The following is a 26897-nucleotide window of genomic DNA, read 5'->3' on the forward strand; positions in this document are numbered from 1 at the left end:
GACTAAACAGCAACAGTACAGGGCCAGCAGGGCATGATGGGAATTTTAGCTTTTACCTCCAGGGCAATGGGAGGCTAAGGAAGGGTTGGTAGGTGCCATGTTCAGGGATGTATATATATCTGTGTGTGTGTACACATATGTGTGTGTATGTGTGTATGTATGTGTGTGTATATATGTATATAAATAATACCAAGAATTAAAGTTGAACTAGCATTTCCTCCAGAAGGGGGAAATTAGCATTTACAATCACATCCATTTAATATTTTAAAAGTACTAAGTAAAAATTCTAATTAGTCTTTAATATTTCCTATGTTCAATTTTCTAAGTAAAACAGAAAATGAAATAAAAACTTGCTTATTTGTATTAACAATGATCTCACCTCATTCCTGGAACTGGGAATGTTTCTTCAGTCCTAAATACACCTTTTCTTAATTTAAGATTCAAGAAGTGTCAAGTTTCAGAAACTAAATCTCAGCTACAAAAAAATTGTTTTATTACATGTGAAAGCAAAACAGTTACATCTATTTAAATATTTTTTTACATATTTATAGATAAAACAAAGACAAATAATTTATCAAAAATTACAAGTTTAAAGAATAGTACTACTTTGAAACAGCCAATAAAGTATCTGAAAATACCACACTTTCTCCATAATTGGTGTATATTATCGCCAAAAAAAAAAAAAAGGAACTTGCATTTTCTCGTGAAAAATATAAAAGTTCTTTTTAGACATTGGCTAAGATTGTTCAGGAACAGTCCGTCTTACTAAACCTGAAAAAGTGTAAATGCTTTCTTGAGAACTTCTGTTTTTACCAAATGGCTTTAAAAGCCACCTGTGCCTTCCTCTGGGCTTAGGTGAACTCTAAATCTTCATTTCACTTGCAGACCACAGAGCATCGATGTAAGTACAAACAAATCAAAGTGAGAGTTACGGGTTGCTTTTCTTCATACTGAGCGAAGAACTTTCTCTTTAGCCGGGTGAAAGACCATGGTGTACTGTGAAGTCCAGTCTACTGCACAGGGCTTGACCAAGCCAAAGCAGCCACACTGGAAGAAATCTGCGAGGTTTTGTGTGAACCCAAGGCTGCCAAGAAAGGAAGAGAACGCGTCTTACTACATTTCCTGTTAGCACTTGATAAACATTTACTCAAACCCTAAAAGTGCGCTGAGAATTTACAATACACATCCTTCTAAGATCCCACAGAAATCCAGAGGTGAATCAGACAGTTCCTTGAATCTGGGACCCTTTGGTTAAAAACTGAAGCCTGGCTCCATTTCTGAACGTGAATCCCTATTCTGAGATTCCTGGCAACTTAAGTTCATTTTGGATCCTCACTTACTGGAACGGTCACCACCACTAAGTTTTTGTTTTTTCATTCCCACTGCTCTAATTCAGACCTGGACTATCTCGAAGGCCAGACGGGCCAGAAACACACACACACACAATCAATAAGATGGGATTCTTCTAAGAAACTCTCTAAATGATGCTTCTGTCTCAATTCCTTCTAATTCGTCTTACATACTGGAGATTGGGCCTCCAAAAACATGATACATCATAGCTCCTCACCTCCCAATCAAAACCCTTTAAAGACATTCCTCTGCCCAGAGGCTCAAATCCAAATTCCTCATCTTTGTACTCACAGCCCTACACAATAAAGCCCCAAGACTCCTCGGGTTTTGATGCTCCAAACATACCTTTTGTGATAGCTACCCTGGCTTTACTTTCCCCATGATCACAACTGCATGGGCCATTCTACTACCCTGGAACACATATTTCACTAATCTCGTATCAGGTAACACCCTCATCCTCTAAGTCTTACCAGTTCTCAAGGCCCAGAGCAAGGCCCACTTCACCTTTGGAGCCATCCTGACTGCATATATCTTTACCATCTTTATTTTCCTCCATTAAATTCCTGAATGCTACTATCTGTTCCAGTTACCATGAATATTCATTTTTACGTATGTGCCCCATCTTACATGAGAACACATTTGTGAATGAGGATGAGCGTGTGCTGCTGCTGGTTAGTGAGAGCCATCAGAAAGAGTTCCAAGGCTGCTCAGAGGGCAGCTTCCCAGGCAGAGGGCTGCCCACGTGGAACTGACGGGGTAGAAGCGGGAAGGCATGCTGGAGATTGACAGGGCCCAGCTCAAGAGCTGTCTGAGTAAAAGTAACTTAGGGAGGACAAATAAGACAAACCTTTGGGTTGAGCAGCATTTGGAAGCCAGATTCAAAGTGGCTCCAAGGCTTTACCTTTAGTTCCTCCAGGGATGCTGCCGTTACTCGTCATGCCCCAGCTCGCTCACCTCTGGCCCTTTATTCAGACTCTTCTCCAGCGCTTAGAATGCCCTTCCTTCCTTCTCCCCAACCCCATGTCTTTCAAGGCTCAGCTTAAAATTACACCTCTATCGCAAAGAGGTCCATACTTCGGTGGACTAAATATTTATTCTTCTGGTTACATCCCTGAGAAAGGGACTTATTACAACTGCCAGTCTCCAGCAATCAACACAAGCTTAACACCAGTCTCTGCTCTCCATCACTTTGGCTCCCTCTTCCCAATTAAGTCAATTTCTCTTCTCCAAACACACATCACAGTCATATTACGGGCTCTGACTTCCCTGTCTAACAGCCTAACAGTTTCATCTTGTACCATGAGTGTGCTTTAAAATAGACTGCTCATGAGATATGCAGTAAGCGTTCAAATCCCTGGAGGGCCCTGGGTCACCTCTGTAGTGCTCCCAGCCTCCAGATCCCGATATATGTGACAGGGAGATAAGCTTCAAAGCCCGATCATTCACATCATAAGAGGATGGCCTTCCTACAGACACACTCATTTTTGACAGAGGACGGGTTTTATACAGCTGGTGCTCTGAGGAGACCATATCCCAAACCTGAAAAAGTAGCTTTTCTTTGACACGGGTGGGCTCATTAAACCATAGGGCTAAAAGAATTACTGATGATAGAAAGTCAGGTTGAAAATCCTGGCAAAGCTCGCAATCTTAACGCTTTCTGCAGAGAGCCCTGTGGCTGGCTTTCTCACCCACGTGCTCAGTTATCTCACACTGACTTCATGCCAGCAATATGCAACCTTGTGACCATGTGGCTTGACTGAAAAGATCCCCCGGCTTGGCAAAACTTCAAAGTCACTTACTGTTTGTGCTTGGTCCAGCAGACTAAATCCCAAATTCTTACCACCTTGGGGCTCATGACCTTACCACTCTTCTGCTATCACTGAGGCTTCCAAGAAAGAAGAGGTCCAACTCCATCAGGAAGCCAGTCGGGAGGATGGCAGCAGGGCCACAGGTGGTGACAGTGAGGCCAGCACCTTCCATAGACCCAGAGGGAGGAACAGGTCTCACTTACTTGTAGGGGGTCCTCCTGAGGGACAATGTCTGTTTCATGTGCTTGCTCTGCTTCAGCAGGCTGGTTCTCTCATAGGAGGTCAGGCCCAGAAAAGCAATCTGAAAAAGAATATTGGAAGGTATGCAAAAAAAAAAACCCACACCACCACACTGAGGCTCAACACTCTTGGCAGAGCATCACGAGACACTGATAAACAATCAGCTCTTCGCCAAAGACAACATCATCAAGCCTTCTAACCAAGGATCGTGGTAAGGGAAAGGACTTGATAGCTCAAACCCAGACTCTCCTATGTAAATCTAGTAGCTGGGCATTTTTTTTTTTTTTTGGATTGTCTGCTTTTTATTAACCTTCAAGAAAGCAGAGGGCATTGACTGATAGTCGTGAAATGATTGCTTTAGCAATTCAGGCCGTGGCTTGTGGCAGCGTTTAGATTCTCAACACATTCAGCATTCAAATTTCAGATGAATCAAGCAACATAATGTCAGTATTAATACAATTATCTCAACCTCTGCATGCTTCTTAGTATCTCTTTGAAAAGGGTCAAATAAAGTTAATCTGAAGTGAAGGACATTTGAAAATTGTCCTTTACAAGGACAGCTATAAATTTGGGGAAGGGTAAGAATTAAAGAAGCTAAAAAAATTCCTGAATCATTAAAACCAATATTATTCACTGAGATATCTTATCCAATTCTCAAACAACTCAAACATCAAGTTCCTTATCTGTAAAACACAGATTATCACAGCACCCTCTTCAGCTTGTCTAAGGACTTGCAATAGTATGTTTAAAATGATCTAGTGCAGAGGTTGGTAGAGGTGAAGCAACTGGTCCAAGGCCACACAGCTTAGAAAATGACAGAACTGGGATGGACACCTCAGTCAGCATGAGAACAAAGTCCATGGTCCCTGTCAGCAGTCACACTCTCAGTTTGACTTGCTACAGTCAAAACCATGACTCACCAGAGCACTTACGATATGAAAGACTTCAAATAACTGGACTATTTTGTTTATTAAGAAAACAACTTCACTCTGAATTCTCCTATTTGAAAACTATCCAAAACTTTGAGCTTACTTTCCGGCCTTAAGAGAGTATAAACAAACTTTCTTTTAAAAAGCAAAGATATTATATCCTCAAATACTTGTACTTCTTTAAAGAGTCCAGAAAGAAGAAAGAAAATTAGAACTGATGTCTCAAGTCTTAGGTTCTGCCTCTAACTGAGCCCTATGGCCATAAGCAAGACACTCAACATCTCTTACGCTTAGGTTTCTCATCCGTAAAATGGACACACAGCTTTGGCACAGTCTCCATCTCAAATGTTTGTGAGGCCACAGACGCGGAAGTGCTTTGGAATCCGTAAACCATATATAAATAACCATTTGCATTAATAATACTTTATATATATATATATTATTTATATATGCTTTACATATTCCAAAGCGCCTTCCCGTCAGTGGGCTCCTCAACATTTGAGATGAAGACTGTGCCAAAGTCGTGTGTCCATTTTACGGATGAGAAAGCTAAGCCTAAGAGATGTTGAGTGCCTTGCTTATGGCTGAGCTTTCCTGGTGGCTCAGATGTTAAAGAATCTGCCTGTAATGCAAGAGACCCAGGTTCAATCTCTGGGTTGCGAAGATCTGCTGGAGAAAGGCATGGCAACCCACTCCAGTATTCTTGCCTGGAGAATCCCATGGGCAGAGGAGACTGACAGGCTGCAGTCCATGTGGTCACAGAGAGTCGGACACGACTGAGTGACTAATACCTTCACTTAGTCAGAGGTGGAGTTAGAGGCAGAACCTAGGACTTGAGACATCAATTCTAATTTTCTTTCTCCTTTCCTGGACTCTTAGAACAAACTTATAAATGATTATGGCTTTCCAGGTGGTGTGAGTGGTAAAGAATCCACTGCCAAAGCAGGAGACGCAAGAGACAAGGGTTTGATCCCTGGGTCAGGAAGATCCCCTGGAGTAGGAAATGACAACCCACTTCAGTATTCTTGCCTAGAAAATTCCATGGACAGAGGAACCTGGTGGGCTACAGCCCATGGGGACACAAAGAGTTGGACACGACTGAGCGCACACACATTATAAATGATTATTATAATATTAATAATCATCGATGCTAATATTCATTCTTTTTCTAAATTATTTTTTGGCCACACCACATGGCATGTGGGATCTTAGTTCCCATACCAGGGATCAAACCCACACCCCATGTAGGGGAAGCAAGGAGTCTTAAAAACTGGACGAACAGGGAAGTCCTGCTAATATTCATTCCTACTGCCTGAGTCTACAGATGTCGGATAGGACATTAGGACGAATATTCAGAAACCTCAATTCAGTCAGTATTATCAGCTTAATTCCTTTCTTCAGCATTTTCCCCCTTTTCCTTCCTTTACTTTTTATTATTATTGCAGAATTGGTTACTTCCTCATAAAAATGGAATACATTTTGCTTTTGTTGAGTAATGCTCTAATTATCTGAGGTCTGGCAGTAATTGGCTCAGACTGATCATGGCTGTCCATCCCATGAGGGAGGCCATAGCAACAATGGGAATTAGGTTACGCTCTTAAAGGCAGGCACGCAGCAGGGAAGGAACAGAAGCTTCACAGAAAGCTGAAGGTGGTGGCTACTGCCCTGGAGCATGACCTTTCTATGGTCATGACCTTCTCTGCAAGTGTATGTCTGTTGGTTAGCGATGCATCTTTCATTTCTTCTCCACTTCCATGCCCTTAAGTACCACATAATAATAAGGATAACAAACAGGGCTAGGAAAAGGGAGGGAACATAATCATCTCACGTCTGCCCAATGCTTTATAGTTTATACCATGCCTTTACACACCATATAGTTTAATTATATGACGGAAAAAGCCCTTGAATGGAATTGTCAGAAGACCTAAGTTCTGATTTTTGCCATTCAGTGGGTGATCTTGAGCAGTTCAATTCACCTCCCTGACCTCTATCTGTTAAAGAGGTCAGCTTAGATAACTCTTACAACTATACTAACACCTTATTACTCTAACCTTTAAACCATTCTGTTAGAGTTGACAGCAATTACTACCCCCCGACCCCCACCCATTTTATAGGAAACTGCAATTCAGGGGTCAAATGACATGCCCAGACCCACAGAGTAAGTGACAGAGGTAGAACTCAAATCTAACTCTTCTGATTTGAAATTTAAGTCCTTCTACCTCACTACATGTTACTGTATATGCACTATAAGAAAATAAATAAATACCTGAAAAAGCTGATTTATTAATAAAAACGCTGACCATGAGAAATGAAAACTTGCTAACACGAAGATATACATGACCCAAGGGGAGCAGGTCACAGCCTGATTGAGGTAGGTCCACAGTCCATCTTCTTTGAATGTTGTGGTACAATGATTTGACCAATCTGTGAATTCACAAAAGAGGGCTCCATTATTTAAAATGGTAACAAGCTAGTGGTCATTCTTCAAGAAGATAAAAATCGCTGCAGTTCTATTTAGGGAGAAGAGAAAGTAACACATAATAGCACAGATCAGAACTCAACTTAAAGACTTTATCTTCGAAATAAATGTCAGCTCAACAAAGATTTTTTTTTTTAATGGTATTGTTAAGGCTATGACAATACTGCATTGGTAGTTGGCAGTGAAGGAATAAAAACCAAAACCTTTATAAAACCATCACTAAAAGCATATTCAGCATAAAATAGACTGGTCAGAAGTTAGTTATTCAAGGACTTGATAACTGAGAATGATTATATATTCAATAAATATTTGTCTGAGAATATTCTCTATCTTATCCGTGTTACAGCAAGACAAGGGTCTATTACAGAACTGAACATAAATTCTTATTAAGGGCTCAGCTCAACAGGCTATTGTTGAGGACACAAGAAATCCTATAAGCACCTGGATATCACTGTAACACAACCTATAGCAGGCAGTTACTGACTGTACTTGTGCAATGGGACCATAATTAATCCCGCAGAGGGAGAAAAGCCAGGTGAGAGAACTCATGAGTCAGACACCCCTAAGGAAAAAAAGAACAAGATTCATATGGCTGCAGCTCAGTTTCTCTGCAGGAATATCTATTCATATGTGAGTCCAAAGTGAGGTCTTCATGATACTGACCCCTTAACCCAGGAAGCCAAGAATATCAGTAGGGAGAACACAGGCAGGAATAGGCAGAAAAAAAGGAACAGATCTTCCAGGTAGCAAAAGTGAAAGTCACTTAGTCACGTCAAACTCTGCAACCCCATGGACTGTAGCCTGCCAGGCTCCTCTGTCCACGGGATTCTCCAGGCAAGAATACTGGAGTGGGCTGCATTTCCTACTCCAGGGGATCTTCCCAACCCAGGGATCAAACCCAGGTCTCTCACATTGCAGGCGAATTCTTTACCAGCTGAGCCACCAGGGAAGCCCAATATAAAAATCAGTGACATCAAACAGGCATCATGAGCATTCATAAAGGACAAGGAAATAAGAACTGTATAGATGCGCACCTTGAGGCTTTATAAATGCCTCTGACAATTCAATAAGTAGTTTCAGACATTTTCCCAAAGCAGCACTTAAGAGCTCCTGGGACAGAAAGGAAATTAGTCCATGACTTAACTATCAACTGTCTGACCATTTTAGTCCTGAAAATCTTTTTTTTTTTTTTTCTCGGAGTCCCATTTGATTTCCAACAATCTTTCATGAATATATGCCAGAAACATTCTAAGGGCAATCATCACAGAGCAACAATCAAGGTAAGAAAACTTTAAGGCAAATTACACTCTCTTTAAAGCTGCTCATTAGGGCAGCAAACAAAGATGCATTCCACATACACACCTGATATGACAAAAAATATATATATATAATTTCCAACAGCAGGCTTAGGAAACAGCTGCTGAGTGGGAAAGAATAGCTACTTTCTTTCTGCTTCTAAACGTCTACTGCTCCCTTCTGGGAATTTTTTTGATAACACTGCATGACTTCAAACACGAACTTTCACCGGACTGATTTCAGATTTATCGAAGATATGGCTGCAAATGGCCACATACATTATGTTATGCAATACAACACTTTAATGTGTACTAATAATACATTTTTATCAGGTGGCCACTGGCTAATAACAGGGAACTTGTGCTCCAGATCAATCATTTTCATCTTTAATAGCTTTGACAGTTATGATGTTCTAACAATGATCTAAAAATCTTTGTCCTGTAGCTTGTAGGAAGGATGTTGACACTTTGAGTGACTTACCATCCACCCTGAAAACAGACCTCACAAAAGGGGAAATGCACAGAGGCTGCTCAAAGCCAGAGTAGCTAGAACTGGATCCCACGAGGAGGAGGGTACACAGCAGTGTTCTAGCATCAGCAGTGTTGATAATAAGGAAGGTGGGATGGCAATGAGGCCTTGTTAGAAAAATGGAGTGAAAATTCACTTTTGACTTCTGTGAAGTAATGATAAACGGACATGATGTTCTTGTTCAGTGTAAAGAAATACTGTGGCCGTCACAAAATAGCAAACAATAAATTAAAGTAACAAAACATGTTCAGCTAGTCTACACAGCTGTTAGTGAATGTAAGGTGGGACTGTTTCTAAGAAACAAAAAACGTAATACAAAAATTGCTTTGGAGCCAGAGAATAAAGACAAAGAGGAGGGAAGAACCAAATGCATGTAATAAGAAAGCAACTTGGAAAGAATGAATGTGATGGAAAATTACTTCTGTCCTTATCAATACAGTCTTATGCTGGACACAGCCACCGCACAAAGGTGACTATTTTTAGTGACAAGAGAGAGTGTGGGGAGACAAGAGTGGCGTAAAATCTGGCTCCTCTCCCTGAGGATCAAGTCCAAGGGACAAGCTGGTCCAGGGGCCCAGCTTCAAAAGGTTTTCCAGGAATATGCTTTATTTTCAGGCCTTTAAAAGGGCAGCTCTTTCAATAGAAAGAAGCATTTTTAAAAAAAAAAATCTTTGATTTCTTATTCCACAGGACATAATAATCTAAGCAGTTTTAAAATTTCAGTGCTCAGGATTACTGATGGTCTTTGACAAGAATTGAGATCAGGGATCACAACCTTCTGACTCAGCTCCATTTGAGATGGTGGCGGTTACGCTAAGCTCCAAAAGCATTCCCTAGTGATCAGAGACACCAAAGGTGTCTGGTAGAAACAGGGCTGTCAAGGTAACTGAGGTCCTCTCCATGCCTATGGCAGGGCTAAAAACAGGCCATTTCATGAATATCAATTAACAATCTCTAAACAAAACAAAAGGGACTCTTGAGAGTCCTCTGGACTGCAAGGAGATCAAACTGGTCCATCCTAAAGGAAATCAACCCTGAATATTCATTAGAAGGACTGATGCTGAAGAGGAAGCTCCAATACTCTGGCCACATGATGTGAAGAACTGACTCACTGGAAAAGACCCTGATGCTGGGAAAGACTGAGGGGAAAAGGAAAAGGGGGTTGCAGAGGATCAGATCCTTAGGTAACATCACTGACTCAACAGACATGAATTTGAGCAAACTCCGGGAGATAGTGAAGGACAGGGAAGCCTGGTGTGCTGCAGTTCATGGGGTCGCAAACAACTGACACGACTGAGCGACTGAACAACAACCAACAACCTGTGATCCTGGATGTTTCTGGAAGGAGATTCGAGAGGCTGCGGACAGCATGGGGAAAATTACCTTTCAAAAATGAAACAAAATTTAACCTAGAGAAAGCCGGCTGGTGAGTGGGGTGGGGGGAGTAAGGAGTGGTGGGACTTGGGATGCTAAAGAGGAAAAGAAAAAATGTAGGAATAAATTTTCCACGTCTGCTACAATCATTCCACATTTTAGCTCAAGCAATAGACTTGTATTCCACTGGCAAAATCCAAGACTTGAGCATGAATATAACAGGAGTGTGCATGGAAACAGATCAGCAGTAAAGCCTCTGCCTCTAGAACCAAATGCTCCTAAAACCTTCAGAATAAATAAATGATAAACAGTTAAACCAATAAAGTCAAAATAAACTATAAGCTCTGTAAGTTTTTCCAGTTAGGTAGCCTATTCCTAGGTCTGAAAAGCACAGGCATGCAATTCTTAAGAGCTAACCAAAATCCTTCTTGCTTCAATTTAAACCCTGTTCTTACTCGATCACCTTGGAACAGCTGGACGTCACTCCCTACATGAGTCCCCCTACCCCTGCCAGCCACTGACAACCTCCTGCACAGCTACTGAAAAGTTGTTTTCCTTTCTCAGAGAAGCAGAATAAGTGATCTGCTGTTTTCTTCCAAGTTATTATTTTCAACCTTTCAATCACTGTCACTGTTTTCCCATCAGTTCTAAGTCCTGACTTGATGTTTATCAAATGGTACAAGCTTTCAGAGTTCTGTGCCTTAAGCACTATGACCACCTCCACCCCGCTCCCTCAACCTCTTGACCACCAGCTTTTGCCCCCTATTTTATGTACTTATCACTTCCCCTTGCTTTGTACTTGAGCAACTGATTTTTACTCATCTCACTGAGGGATAAATCTGCACTTATATGAGTCTATTTTTGACCACGTCTCAAACTTATCAAGGTTACTTCAGAGTTCAATCTCTTCCAAACTACTGACAACTAACCTCTCCTAGCATTTCTTACAGCTTCCCGATGCTGAGAGAGTCTTAACGGCATTCATTTCACTTTTATTAGGGTATGGTTTATAGTCATCCAGCCACAATGTGATTATAAAAGAGTTTACAAGAAACAGTGTATCAAGTGTGGGGAAGTCTGCTATAAGAAAAATGTATACTTACAGATGAAAGATTCATATATAAACCAGTCACACACGATGGAAAGGAAAAATAAGAAGAATATGTAATAGTGATGGTTCCCAAAACCTACATCAAGAAAGAAAAACAACATATTTAACACTTTCTTACAATGATTTTCCAAACAAGGACTTATTAAACAATTTCCTGTCAAAAGCTTTCACTAAAGTAAAAAAGAACTAAGCTGTTGTTTTGCTTTTAAATGCCATTAAACCCAAACCAAACAGCTTTGATATGCCCTGTTCAAATGTCCACATCAACTGAACTAATATTTATTCATTACTAAAAGAAAACACTTTTTTTTGGAGAGAACAAAGCTTACTATGTAAATCCTAAACAGCCCTAGGATGGCCTCTACAGTGCTGGAGGGAGATGAGTGGGCAAATCATACCGTGTCTCTTCCTTCCTTCCACGGAATGAGTTTATACAAGTGTGACTTCTGGACACCAAGGACTGACTCAATCAAGGGAACCCAGAAAACAAACAGGGGCAACAGATATCTTGCACGGAGCTGGATACCGCAGAAGAGGGGCAACCTGCGGTACCTGAGACAGGTCTACAGAAGCAGGGAAGGGCAAAGGTGCCAGGTGTCCAAGCCCCACTGTTGCACGTGCTGCCCCTCCCCATGCTGGAAACGGCCGCATTTTGACGCTAATGACACAAAGCTCCTTGGCCACCGTCATGTTCTCAGCTTCCCAAAGCCCAGCAGAAGGAACAACACCCACTGGAATCAGGAGACCCTGATCTACAAATGACAAGCTGTGTGACTACAGGTACGCAGGTCATTTAACTTCTGATTCAGTGTTCTCGTAACATGAGGAAAATATCTCTTCTGTCTACTTCACAAGCCTGTGGCAACCAAAGAGGATGATGTAAATGAAAACACTACGCAAACGTGGTGTGATAAAAATATGTGGGCTTATACCATTGTTCTCCCACTGCCATTCAAAGCTGCCTGTCATTAATGCCATTCATCTCATCCCTATGGTGGGATGGGGTCCACAAAGCCTGGGAACACAGGAATGATCTCTTTACCTGTACTGTAGACACAAAAGCTCACAGAAGTGTTAAGTCATTCAGTCATGTCTGACTCTTTGTGACCCCATGGGCTGTACCCCACCAGGCTCTGTCCATGGGATTCTCCAGGTAAGAATACTGGAGTAGGTTGCCATTTCCTTCTCCAGGGGATCTTCCCGATAGTAGAAAAAGCACAATGCACCACAGAAAGGTGCCTTTTGTTCATCAAGTTTCTACAAGCATAGCCTCCCCTTGAAGACTCATGAGACTCTGAAGTTCCTCATAATAAAGCCCTGCCTTTTACTGTGATGGCTCAGAGGAAACCCAGGGCTGCAGATCAGGACAGTGAATCCTCCCAGGGAAGACAGACCCCAGACCTCTGCCATCTCTGGCTCTGGTGCCTACTTGAGCCTGGGAGGCAAGGAGAAAAGGTGAATAAAAAGGATAAGACACAAATTATGGAAAGAACATGCTATCTGGAATGGAAACCTGATACTACTAAAGTGAACTCAAGCAAATAATTTGACTGACCTTTAGTATTTTTTCCAACTCTAAAATGAAGATAGTAATACCAACCTCTCATGATAAAATAGGATACTATCTATAAAGGTGCTTTAAAATGATTATCAACCTCAACAGTCAGTGTTCCGAAAGTATTAAGACCACAGAGCTGGTCTCTGACAAGCAAAAGCTACAGATGCTTAGAGTCACTAATGAAGAGAGAGCTGAACTTCAGATGGAGGCGTGACTCTCACCTATGCACCGTCCAGTCCACAGGCAGTGTTGATCGTACCGAGCCACACACGAGTTGCACATGTGGCAGTGGAGTGATCTTAATGGCTTCCTTATCTAAGGCGGCAATTAAGAGAGCGAAAAGCAGACATCAGAATCCCCAAGTGGCAACAAATCAAAAGCAAACTCTTATTTTTAAATTATAAAGACACACGGGCACAAATAATCCTATATTGATCATCAGTTCACTTAGGCTCTGCAAGGCCTTGTTACTCTTACTTCCAGGCGTCTACTTTAATTAGGCCATGAATAAGGGGGATTTGGAGTCCAGAGCCTACTGACACTGATGAAGGGGAAATGCGGCAGCGCCACACAGCAGGATGAGTATCGGCCGAAGAAACAGCGAACACGAGTTACACTTCTGGCTCTGTCAGTAATCTGGGGAAAGTTACTTCTCTTCAGGCCATGAATCCTCAGTTGCTAAATCAAAGGTTTCACTAGGTGGTTTCTAGGGTTACCATGACCCTGAGACTCCAAGTTAGCTCTAACATATGCTTCATGGCAGGAAAAAGCAAACCAAACACATGAAGAGATTCAACCACAGGCAACTTCAAGAGAGTATAAACATCATTCTCTCATATGTTCAAGGCAGAAAATTGTTCTGACAGCAATGTAAAATTTAAAAAAAAAACAATTTTATACCTGGTAAAAAGAAAGGTATATAAATATACCAGAAGATGTGAAAAATGCATACATGAGCATTGTAACAAAGAATTTGCTTTTACTATGGGAAAAGAATTATAAAGGAAAAGATTCACTCACAAGACAGGATGTACAAAATGTTCTGAAGTCCAGACAGCCGGTCTCTGCAAGGGTGATGATACTCTGAAAGACATTAAGTTTGACCTTACGTTTGCTTTTTACTGGGGAAATGGATGATGCATGGTTATATACCATTCTCACAGTTCTCTCTCCAAACTGCAATAGCTAGAAAAGCAATTTAGAAGACCTGCCACCATATCATTCTGTGCCTGAAATATGTGACTTTTCAAGGCTGCATTTTCAACCACAGTCAATAAATTAGAATGCACAAAAATTGCACCCCCTCCCTGTATTCCATGAATGGCAATGATCTCTCAGTTATAATATGCTAGAGAAAAATAAACACATACATTATACACTCATAAAAAAGGAACAAAAACCACCTACGCATCAGAATTGATGGTTATACGTTCCAAAGGCAGGCTTTCAGGAATACTGGCTTTAGATAACAGAGAAAATAACAATCTCCCCAACTTCTAACATTCACGAGCAATGGGAGACACACCGTGACTCCTGACAGTTTCAGTCTGAGGACAAGAAAGGGCATCTCCTCAGCCAGTAAGTAGGACTCCCCTTGGCCTCGTCCTAGATACTCTCTATATATTTCATAAGGGAATTTAAGCTGTATGATCATTACTGAAGTATTATTATAAAGAAGCAGGAGCTCATATCTACTGACAGAAATTATATCTGAAAAAGTCTTGGTGGTATATTACTGTAATGGAAAATAAAAACACTTTTTAAACTTTCATATAAATAAATGACAGTGAAGAAATCTGTTTGCTGATTTAATTATTCCACATTTACGCTGCACCTATTATGTGCCAGGCTTCCCTGGGGCTCGGATGGTAAAGAATTCGGCTGTAATGAGGAGACTCGGGTTCAATCCTCGGGTTGGAAAGATCCCCTAGGGAAGGGAATGACAATTCACTCCAGTATTCTTGCCTGGAGAATTCCATGGGCAGAGGAGCCTGGCGGGCAACAGTCCACGGGGTCACAAAGAGTTTGTCACGACTGAGGTGACTAACAGACTGATTAGTTGCCAGGCACTAGAGATGCAGTCCCCCAAAAAACCGACATAGTTTACCATGCCCTTCTATAAAACAAGTCAGTAACATTACAGAGAAAGCTCACCATTTTCTTTTCTTCTTCTGAAGCCTTAGTGAACCCTGGATCAGTTGTCCAAGTCTTGTAGAAAAAATAGAGGAAGGCTACTATGCTGATAATGAAAACGAAATACAAAGGGGTGCCTGCTACATGTGAAAGCCAAGTTAAGGAACATATCAGACTTCTAGTAAGAACAGCCTAATTATGATGTAGGCACATTTCATCACTGGTGCTTAAGAGTCTCTTTACTCTGCACTCTACCCTTGCCTTTCCTACATACACACACTGCTACGTAGACTAACCCTAAAACCTGGTCCCACCCTATGTTCTACTCCTAGAGGAATTTGCTCATAGCTGGCTAATAATTATCTCTTCTCATTAGTTGAAACTCATATAAAAGACTGAGAGGAATAGTTGTGGTATATGAAGAACCTCCTAAATACTGAAAAAGCTTCCAGATCCAAACAAATTAATATCTAATGGTGTAATTGTGCCTCTCTTGTGTGTATCTAAAATAGTATTTTCTGATCACCTAACAAATTTTAACAAAACTATTCAAAGAAACAAATCACTGAATTCAGAGATTCTAATTAAAAATATTTCCCTATATATTAGATTAATGCTAGCAAACATTTCTTACATGGAAGTTTAGTAACGTAATTCTCGTAGTTGTATCAGGCTGAGTTAATTCAGAAACAAAGAAACTGCTCTCCTTGCAAAGTGATTACGAATTAGATACTATTTGGAAAGGCAGATATTATGGGTAAGTTAAGATAAAGTGTTTCAAAGATAGACATTACCCACTTTGAAGTGCTTTTAAAGTGGTTCAAATCCTTTGTATCAAAAAGGAAAATTTTGCTCCAGGGAAGGACAAATGAATGTGCAATAATGGACCAATAAGCCAGCAGTAAACCAGTTCTCCTCGTCCAATTAAAATCATTATATTGACACAGTAACTGCATCTGCCTTCGGAGGTGTTGCCTAGCTGCTTGGTGCTAAACTTCAGAGTGGAAAAATGTAGCCATAGAACAAACTAAACTCTTGCTATTCAAAGTGTGGTCCCTGGACCCACAGCAATGGCTTTACCTGGGAGCTTATTAGAAGGGTAGAGCTCCAGATCTCACCCCAGACCTGCAGAAGCAGACTCTGGAATTTACCAAGATCCCTAGGGGATGCACATGCACATTATAGTTTGAGAAGCACTGCTCTTATCCACAAAAAAACAGCAGAACCACATCTGGTTCCGGTAGGCAGGAATGGATCTTGCTGGTTTAGCTTATTGGTTTATCTGCAGTCGGGCCTGGCTTTATGAAAGACACAGGATCCCACCCCGCCCCCCAAAAAAAGCGCTGTATGAAATTGAAATTGCATTCCCCTAAAATCCTGATCAACATACACAACACAGTCTCAAAAACCTCCAACTGAATCACAGGATAATCTCCCATACTGAGTGGAACAAATTTAGGGCTCCTGTTCTGAATAATCTTTAAAACAAGTCCTGCAGTAATTGATAGATTCTCTCCTTCCAAATGAACGGATCCCTTCACTATATTACCTCACATAAAAGCCAAGCATTCCTTGTTCCCATGCCCTTGTTTTGTATGGTTCACTGCTCTCAAGTGTTCCCCACTTTCCCCATCTACTTCTAAAATCATACTTTTAGGATGTCCAGGTTCTAACTGCCTTCAAGACCTAACTTACAGCCCTCCTTTCCCTTGAGGTCTTTCCCTGTGGAAAAGGATTCTCTCCCTTCCCTGAACCCAAGAATGTTAATTCTATGGCACTCAGCCCTGGATTATAGTTATCTGTAAACAATTTAACCTCCCCAGTTAGCCTGTGACCCTTTTGCAGCTAAAATATTTCTCAACATGGATCTGAGATCTGCCATTTTATAACTTGGATTAACTGGTTTTCATTCTTTAGCTCCTTTATATCTACACTATAGTTGCCCTATAGGCAGATGCTACAGGAGCTGCTTCCAACATTTTTATTGAGTGCTGATTCTGTACAATGCACTGTCTTCCAAATGACAGACTTTCAGGCACTTGAAATTGGAAGGCAGAGCTTACACCTCCAGGATAAGCAGCAATATCACTGGTTGTACAACACGCTTTCCTGCATATGTTCCTCTGTTAGCCACTGTCTCTTTTCGAAAGAACAGAATTTGAAAAAGAGCAAACACATCTCAGGTGTGTCCTGACCAATGCAGTAGACAGAGAGATGCTGATGTCTTTTGCCTGGACACGCACATCCTAATACTACAATACACTGGTTTCCTTGAAAGCCGCATCACTACACATACCAGGCTTCTGGTCAAAGCTCCTGGTTCTTTTTCATTTGACTTGAAGCTGTGTCACTCTCACCACGATGTGTACTTGTATCATGCTGATTGTCTGAAACTCAGTATTAGGACTTCACATATTTATTCCTCTTAAACTTAACTCAGCTATAGCTGGAATCCCAAACGTCTTGTTCAGTGGTTCACCATCTCTTTGCTGAATCTTAATCTTACTTCCAAGCTCATCAGTAAGGCCTTCTCTCCTTCTCTCAAACCTGCCTCATAAAAGCCACATATCACTTGCTGTACACACAAAAGGCACTAAAAGAAAGTGTTCATCTCAAGAGCTAACCTAGAGCTGCTCTTAAAATTCCAACATATAACCTTCCACACAGATTTTGTTCATAAGAGTAATTGATAATAATAAAATAATAGGTATTATTTACAGAATGGGGACTATGGTCAGCATTTTACAGACATCCTAACATAGTAATACTTGCAGGCACCTGATGAACTTGGTACTGTTATCCCTAATTTAGGAAAACTGATATTCAGTGAAATTATTTGCCCAATGGTACCACGGCTCAGCAGGTAAAGAATCCGCCTGCAATGTGGGAGACCTGGGTTCGATCCCTGGGTTGGGAAGATCCCCGGGAGAAGGGAATGGCAACACCTTTCAGTAGTCTGGCCTGGAGAATTTCATGGACAGAGGAGCCTGGTGGGCTACAGTCTATGGGGTCCCAAAAAGTCAGACACAACTGAACAACTTTCACTTCACTTCACATAATAACCAGTAAAAAAAAAAAAAAAAAGGCCAGAACTCCAATTCATTCTCTCTGATTCCAAAGACCACATTCCTTCCACAATGTTTCCAGGCCCTCTCCCCATGATGGGCAAAGCGGCTGTGGGAGTGGAGGCCCCATGCAATCCAGACCTGGCAACACAACTAGTCTACACCCTCAGGATGGGTCTTTCCAGGGCAGCACCTCAGTGCACACCCAAGGCAGTTCAGATAACACTTAGCACTCAGCTTGGAAAACACTGATCTGATGGCGCCACCTACTGACTGACCTGGACCCACCAGCAGCAGCCTGGGTGCTTATTAGAACTGGTTTCATGCTGTACATGTCAGTAAAATACCTTCCTGTCAACTCCAACATCTTTTAAGATTCTGTCCAGCTATGGAAATCAAATCAGTCCTTCTCATATTATGACATCTTCACAAATATTGAAGTACAGTAAACTCAGCTGAATACTAACTAAATACTTCTGTAATCAAGGCTTTCAAACTATGGTGGAATAACATTTTTGTTAATATTGACACTGAAAATTTGAAATAATTCAATGTAAAAACCACACTTTTTTTGGTGCAAAATCTAAAAGAGCATGAGTTACCCACATTTTAAAAAGTCATCAAGAAACACAATTTTAAAACTGTTTACTCCACTGTGTATGAATTGGTAAATAAAAATATCAGTCAGCCCTTTCAGTACTACGTCAATTACCAAAACATTTACTAGCCTTGGGACTTCTATAAGTGATAAATAATTTTTGTATCACATAATATCACCCAAGCCTTTATTAAGTGGTGGTCATAAGGCCAGTGCTTAAAAAGCTGCCCTCAAATCAATAACTGAGATGAAAGTTAATGCAATAAAATCTTTTGAAAAGTCAAAATGACCCCCATGGTATACTGTGCCATTTATTTAAAGGAATCTGAAAAGTACTAGAGATAACGCTCAGAAATAAAGAGCATCACTAAAGTAAAAACATGCTATAATGGTGATAAATGCACTCAGAATTCATATGCCTCTCTCACTTTACATTTATTCCGATGAAACAATAAACTGAGTGAATGCATCTCTCTTATAAGCAGTATTCTTTCTTTAAAAGTGTATCACTCCCAGAATGAGAAATAACAGAGAGTTAAAGGAATATGCTTAAAGGTACATGTCTATCCACCACATCCATTCTCCTGCCCTGTAAGGAAAGCAAGGCTTTTAATGGTTTCCCAGGGCCCTTTGAGGGAGAGAAAGGAGCCTAGAAAGAGGTGGGAACTCTGAAAACTGGAGAAAACGCATCCTTCCTAATGGGAGCTATAAATAGCTATAAACTAAGAAGTAACCCCTATCCTCACTTTCAGGTGACTGGTTTTGGCCTGGGCCCTGCTCCTCAAGTGATAAACCAATCCCCTGGATGAGTTGTTTTTTTAAACTACAAGTTGCCATCCACTAGTAGGTCATGAAAGATTTAAGTGGCCTATGACTTGCATTTTTTAAAAAGGAAATAGAATAAAAAGGAAATAGAATAAAAAAAAATGTTAGAGTAAAGCACATATTAGGATGTGTTTTTGTCTCACATATATTTTGGGTGGCAACGCAGATTTATTTTTACTGTGCACTGAAAATCACTGCCTTGGATAATAACACTGCACTGCCCCTGCCGAGGAGGGCACATTTCCTTCAGTATTCCACCTATACAGGTAATCTTGGTATCCAGATTTATTAATCACTATAACTGCTGACCAAGTTAAAAGAACCATCTGACCTTAAAGAGAACCTCAAGGCAACACAGTAATTTTTATGGATCTAAATAATTCACAGTTCATTTACTGTTTTAATATATTGTTAAACTGTTTCCTTCCTATGTGTAATTAATATTAAACACCTGCTGTTTCCATAGTGTACCCTGAGATCATGTCCAGAATTCAGTAGATTTCCAACATTAAACACCGTCAATCAGGACCATTAAATTAATATAAATTTGATTTGCATTCCCTGGATCTCATCTAGTATCTAAATTTTAGTTATTTTTAAAAGCTAAATGAGATATGCATTTAAATGTAAACTTGAAGGATATCAGGAAAGAATAAGATGAACCAAGTCATAAACATCCAAAAAATGGAGCTCAGCAGAAAGACTGTTGGTAAGTATATAAGGCTCTTATACCCGAGCAAGAACCTAAAAGAAAAAAAGTATAAACATAAGGTATTAGTGAGAGTAAGTATGAATCATATTCATCTTAGTTCTAAATTCCCTTAAATAATAATAACAGTGAAAATAAAGACGACCTCAGATAACAGCAGCAGCTTTCACCAAGTGCTATATGCCACCTTCCATGTGGTAAGAGCTAGGCACCAGCATCGCTTCATTGTATGTGTGGGAAAACTGAAACAATGGGACTCTCAAAGTAAGTTCCTGTAACGAACCTACATGTTATTTCACTCCCAATAATGTTATATTTTCAATTAATCTTTTTCATTTCTATTGAAACACATATTTGTATTTTTGGCATGTTGTATTTTCAAATACACGTTATATTTTCAAAATGCAGAAATTTAAATCCCTGGAGAGTCATCTTCGCATAAATGCGAAGATGGCAGTGTATTTTTGAAACACACAGAGGCACACAACCTTGAGCATTTTTATCCTACAATCAGCTTGTGAAGCAGACATGTAACAAAAAAAGATACATACAGGTTATGGGTGGCTCTCGTCATCAAACCCCAGCCATCTTGCTTGGATCACAAGCAACATGGAAGTCCACATAAAACTTACTCAAATGTTTACTATTATAGTTTCAAAAGAAAAAAAAATCTTTTACATTAAATACTCAATACAGTAAATCATGCATGAATATAGTTTACCTAGATCTATTTTTAAATTCATATCATAAAACAACAATGATTGAACACACATATTAAAGGGTTTTTAAAAAGCTATCAAGATCCTAAGCACAACTATGATGAAATAACACTTGGCAACAAGTATAAAGATCCCAAACCTCAGGCCCCCAATATGGTGCCAGAATAGGCCAACTGGAGCCCACATAACCTTCATGGCATGGCTTGTCTGCAGAAAATTTATTTGACCTAATTAAGTGGTGCAGTGAGCTATCTTATTTGTAACCGCCTGCTACTACGACCTGTCTACTCCTGACAGGTATCACACAGTAGCCTGGATCAACAAACAACCTCCTGTGGAGCCTAGTAATAGTGGAATTTTATAGCTGCTTACTCCGTGAAATTGGGACTCTGAAGAGTGGAAGAAATAAAAGTAGAATGGACAAAGCTGCTGCTGCTGCTGCTGCTGCTGCTAAGTCGCTTTAGTCGTATTCGACTCTGTGCGACCCCATAGACGGCAGCCCACCAGGCTCCCCCGTACCTGGGATTCTCCAGGCAAGAGTACTGGAGAGGACTGGAGTATGGACAAAGCTACCATATGCATTTGTCTCCCATTTGAACAGCGTCCATATGCTAAGCCTAGCATATGAAGCCCTCAACTCACAAAGTTTCCATATAAGTTTTTTATAACATGAGTTTTTATTAAAACAAAATCTCAAATGTTCCTATCCTAGATAAGTAGATATTGTGCCAGCCTTTGCTTTCTCTCTGGAAAAAAGAAAAAAAGTGATTGCAATTTGGCTTAAAATTTATTTGAAAACCAAGTCAACCCAATTAGTGGAAAATGAATATAAATATCTCTAACTTACAAATTTTCTGCATAGCAGGCAATTTCAGGCATTTTACTATTTTTCAGAAATTTGAGCTTTTAAATTCATTTCCAGCCTACTGTCCTGCTCTTGAATGACTAAGTGGTAATATTCCACTAATGCTTTTTTTTTTTTAAATAACAAAAGCAACTCATGCTTACTCCACAAAATGCTGGTAAGCAGACAAAGGACATAGGAACACTCATAATCACACCCTGCAGACAGCAACACGCATTTTCTTTTAGATTCTCTTACAGATCATCATTGTTACATTTTCCTTTCCTTCAGTGACTGAAAACATTTGACAGGAGAGACACGTGTCCTGCTTATATGGGCCTTACATTCCAGGAAACAGTAATTAAGTTCCATGAAGCAAATACAAGGGGAGGATACAGCAGAGCCAGTCAGACATGGCTTGGCTGAGGGGGGGATGCAGGGAACTGAGGTCCATGAGACGTCTCCCGCTACGTAACAACACGGTACAGACAGACACACAAGCAAGAGCCAAGGCCCCAGGTGGATATGAGCTTCATATGTTCTAGAAACAGAAAGAAGGCTGCAGGGCACTGAAAGTAGGAGATAATGCCAGAGGGGAAGGGGTGATTACACAGCACCTCACTGGCAAGGAGTCTGGAAGTCATTCTGAGGACAAGGAGAAGCCACGGGAGGGCTCTATGCAGGGAGAGAAGACAGAAACTGGCTTGCTTTTTTAAAGCCCACCCTTGATTGCTGAGTGAGGAGGAACTACAGCGGCGTAACAGCTGGAGTCAGGAGATCAGTGAGGCGGCCTGACCAAAGGAGCCAGCGGAGGAGAGGGCGTGAGCAGACCAAGGGGGACAGGGCAGGGAGGGCCTGGGAGGGTGCTGGGTGTTGAGGGTGAGGGGTAGCAAAGAACAGCTGGGGCCAGTGATCCCAGGATGGGACCCATTATTCATGTAGAAACTGGATGCCGCTCTTCTGGGAAAGGAAGACGAAAAGTAGCGCTGGGTACTGATTACTGAGTACTGGGCATCAGTCATGGTTTTAACCATTATATTTCTACTAACCACAAGGCAGGCATTGTCATAAATATCATCCTCATCTTAGAGATGAAGAAATCGAGTCACAGAGAGGTAAACCAACTTGCTCAAGGTCAGACTGTCATGTAATAAAGCGTGACTTGAACCCAGGCAATCTGACTCTTAACTAGTGACTACATATGTGTGTGTGTGTATGTGTGTGTGTGTGTGTGTGTATACACACATATAATGTATATATGTATATTGTATACATATATACAATATACATTGTATACAATGTATATACATATATATATATATGTATTACATATAAATATGTAAATATATAAAATATATGTGTGTGTATATATATAATGTATGAATATTTTATTAAAAATAAAACTATACCACAGTTACTATTTTATAACTTCCTATGATTTACTTAGGTTGTTTCTTACCTAAAAAACATTATGAGCTAAAAACTAGCTTAAAATGAATTTAGATTTAGAATAGAAAAAATCAATTTCTGAAAAATGGGCAAAAATGCTTCAAGATGCAAAACAGTTACAAAAATCTTCTCATTATTCATTAACAATTCAAAAAGGGCCCAGGAAAAAAAAGTGAGCTAGGATATTTATTTTCTACCAATTGTCAATGTAATTAAATTATTGGATTGACCAATTTGCTTTCAGTCAAATCATATACCACCAAAGCCCTGCCCTCCCACCTTAAGGATCATTCTGTGTGATAAGTAACATTCAGAGCTCAATAAAAATCTGTGGCTCCAGCTAATAACAGTAAAGAAAAAAAAAGAGTACTCAAATTGGAAATGCAATAACCAGCTTTGCAAAGACTAATACATACCTTGGAAACAAAGACATCAGAAAAAACAATATTATTAAAAGAAATCCTTTTAAAAGCCAAGAATCTGAATCGAAGTCCAATATGTATCCAACAGCCCACATGGTAATCACAGAAAGTAGCAGCAGCAGGAAGACCTATTAAGAGATTCAGAATTTTAGAACTTAATGGATTTTACCTCCTAAGCACCTAATAATAGTTAGTTCAAAAGTAAAACTATTTCCTAAATATATAGTAAGTTAATACAACAGCACAACACAGTTTTTCTTCAAAATTGCTGATAGATAAATCTGAACTTTAAGAAATTACAAATCCTGAAAGCAATCTTTTAAATCTTGCATTAATAAAATGTTGTTTAAACATATTTAGTTTTGCTATATTCCACTCCAAGAAATGTTAATCTTCTAGAAACGTGTTAGTGATAGCTGACATTTAAAAAAATAACTTCTTTCAAACAGTATTATATGTCAGAAGGCATAAAACAGGACAAAAAGATCACACAAAAAATCAATATACCCAAGCTTCAACGAAGAAAGTACAAGAGTTCCAATATGGGCACTGCATGGTGCCATGCCCTAATAAAGAAGGTCAGAAGGAACAAGTCTGCAGAAAAGATGACTTTCAATTAGGGCATGTGGAATTACAGACATCTAGGAGATAGTCAGGACTCAGTCAGAAAAGCAGATCTACCACACAGGTCAAAACTTAGTCTTTAATTAGTACACCGACTGGAAAGACAAGAATGAAAAGCATCCTGAGGACTGTGTGCAGGTGAATAGGGCAGAAGCTTGGGCAACAGGAACACTCAAGGGGAAAAAAGCTAAGTCCCAAAAGGCAAGTAAGGAAGTGTGACCGGTATGACCAGAAAGGCAGGATGAGGACCAGAAGCAGTGTTCCAGTCAAGCCAGGGAAGGGACTTGCAAGAAGAGAGCAGTTCTCAGTGTCATATGTCACATGGAGGCCAAAGTCTGAAACACATCCTTGGATGCTAATAATAGGAGTTTATTCCACAAAGTTAAAAGAAGGAAGCAACACTGTGGCTGTCTGTATTAAAGCTGGATGCTACATGCAATGTGGTCCCTTAACTCCAGTATGCATGACCTTTGTATGGATGTGAGAGTTGGACTGTGAAGAAGGCTGAGCGCCGAAGAATTGATGCTTTTGAACTGTGGTGTTGGAGAAGACTTGAGAGTCCCTTGGACTGCAAGGAGATCCAACCAGTCCATTCTGAAGGAGATCAGCCCTGGGATTTCTTTGGAAGGAATGATGCTAAAGCTGAAACTCCAGTACTTTGGCAACCTCATGTGAAGAGTTGAGTCATTGGAAAAGACTCTGATGCTGGGAGGGATTGGGGGCAGGAGGAGAAGGGGATGACAGAGGATGAGATGGCTGGATGGCAGCACTGACTCGATGGACGTGAGTCTGAATGAACTCCGGGAGTTGGTGATGGACAGGGAGGCCTGGCGTGCTGTGATTCATGGGGTCGCAAAGAGTTGGACACGACTGAGCAACTGAACTGAACTGAACTCATCTTCTACAATCTTTACTCCTCTAAACCACATTCTGAGGATGGCTAATTTCAAATGATTGTCCGATTCTTTGCGACACCGTGGACTGTAGCCCACCAGGCTCTGCTGTCCATGGGATTCTCCAGGCAAGAATACTGGAGTAGGTTGCCATTTCTTTCTCCAGGGGATCTTCCCAACCCAGGGATTGAACCCAGGTCTCTCACATTGCGGGCAGATGCTACCAGGGAAGTCAATTTCAAATGATAGGAAGTCTTTAATATGCTTCCAATTCTAATTTGCATGATAACACAAAATGAGCAAGTCTAGGGTTGTTTTTTTAAAGGTAAACTTAGAATCTACATGCAATATAATCTCAGAACAGAAATAATAATTAAATGTGAATCTCACAATTTTAATTGCAGATACAACACTCACGGATGAGCCACACTATTTCCTTGTTCAACAAATATTCCAATGTATATCATATGCTAGGCACTGTTCTAGGCACTTGGGAACACATCAATGAATTTAAAGTCTTTCTCTCATGGAGCCTAAATTCTAGCAGGGGAAGACAGACAGACCAACGTACTAAGAGAATTTTAGAGTATAGAGAAAGCTGAATGGAAGCTTTCTCTAAAATTCACTTAGTACGTTTGTCTGTTCTAAGGTTTTTGGCTTTTATTCTGGGAGAAAGGGGGGAACATCACAGGATTCTGAGAAGATAATGATAGGATTTGACTTACATTGTAAGATTCATCTGACTGCTCTACTGAGAAGAGACTAGAGGTGAGTGGAGGCAGGAAGATGTCAGAGAGCTGCAGGAATTCATTTTGCTGGACCAAAATTTCATGGTAAAGTGGTGAGAAGGGTCAGATGCTGGATATACACTGAGGGTAGAACTAGCCAATATGTTTTTCTGATAGACTGGATATGCGATATGACAAAGAGGCAAAAGTAACTGGAGAGTAAGTTGCCACCTACTGAGATGGGGAAGCTCTGGACAGAATAGTTGGGGGCAGTGGGGAGGAGAGATAAGAAGCTCAGTTTTGGATGTTATACTGACGATCCCTTTTGGATGGTGAATGGATAAATCAAGTAGGTAACTGGATAGGTCTGAACTAGAGATACATTTGGGTGTTGTCAACATATAGACAGCATTTAAAGCCATGGACGCACATGAAACCACCAAGGGAATGACTAGACAGAAAAGAGGTCCAAGGACAAAACCCTGGGACACTCTATTAATAAAGCAGGGGAGGCAGCAGAGAAGATGGCAAAGGAGACTAGGGAGTAACTGTTATTTCTATTTTCCTCCCTTGCAAAATTGGTGTAGTATTCGTAGGGATCCTCTGCAAAGAAATCTCATGCCTGTTAATCTACAATCTGAAGGTATTTTATACGTTCTGAAGACAACGCTGTCGTATGTGAAGACGTTAAACAGTAAAATCAATCCAATATCCATTTTAATAATACATTCTCTATTACAACTTAGATTTTGCTGGACATAAGAGCAAGCTGACCATTCTAATCTAATTTTTTCTATCATTCCATTCACTTTTTTGTTGTTGTTGCTCACTTTTAACTTTAGAAGACAACCACTCAGAAGAACTGCCAAGTTAAAAAAAAAAGAATAAAGGTTGGGTTTCATCTCTCAAAATTCTGGGTGCTTTTAATTTTATGAAGTGACATCATATGCCTGAAGCTTGCAACACTGTCATTTTTTAAGTTTAATTCCTCCTGATTCTAAGAAAACATTTTGAATGTTATGATTTCCCCTTTGAAAAAAATCTTCATAGGAACAAGTTCTTAAAGAATAACTCCTATAAAATTCCTTGCAACAAGGATTTTTCCTTTTGCATCTCTAAGAATCTAAACTATTTGTGTTTCAATTCACTCATGAAATAAACGTGGAAGTATGCTATGGTATTCAAAAGGTAACATGGAGCTGTTGAGCCATCTAG

The 26897-nt window shown here is 40.3% G+C and overlaps 1 protein-coding gene across 3 annotated transcripts in view; it reads right to left on the minus strand.

Moving 5' to 3' along the window:
• Positions 1-469: 469 nt before the first annotated feature.
• Positions 470-26897, minus strand: part of ZDHHC13 (zinc finger DHHC-type palmitoyltransferase 13) — a 52372-nt gene continuing 25944 nt past the window's right edge. For all 3 annotated transcript variants that reach the window (XM_040255681.1, XM_040255682.1, XM_040255683.1), the window contains 9 exons: positions 23432-23565; positions 19938-20038; positions 14828-14952; positions 13694-13756; positions 12895-12988; positions 11108-11191; positions 6594-6751; positions 3362-3459; positions 470-1084 (listed from right to left, as the gene is read on the minus strand). In XM_040255681.1, coding sequence (XP_040111615.1) covers positions 946-1084; positions 3362-3459; positions 6594-6751; positions 11108-11191; positions 12895-12988; positions 13694-13756; positions 14828-14952; positions 19938-20038; positions 23432-23565 — 996 coding nt within the window. In that variant the 3' untranslated portion in view covers positions 470-945. The remainder of the gene's footprint in view (positions 1085-3361; positions 3460-6593; positions 6752-11107; positions 11192-12894; positions 12989-13693; positions 13757-14827; positions 14953-19937; positions 20039-23431; positions 23566-26897) is intronic.

This window comes from Oryx dammah, unplaced genomic scaffold, assembly GCF_014754425.2.
Source record: "Oryx dammah isolate SB20612 unplaced genomic scaffold, SCBI_Odam_1.1 HiC_scaffold_15, whole genome shotgun sequence".
NCBI classification, from domain to species: Eukaryota; Metazoa; Chordata; class Mammalia; order Artiodactyla; family Bovidae; genus Oryx; species Oryx dammah.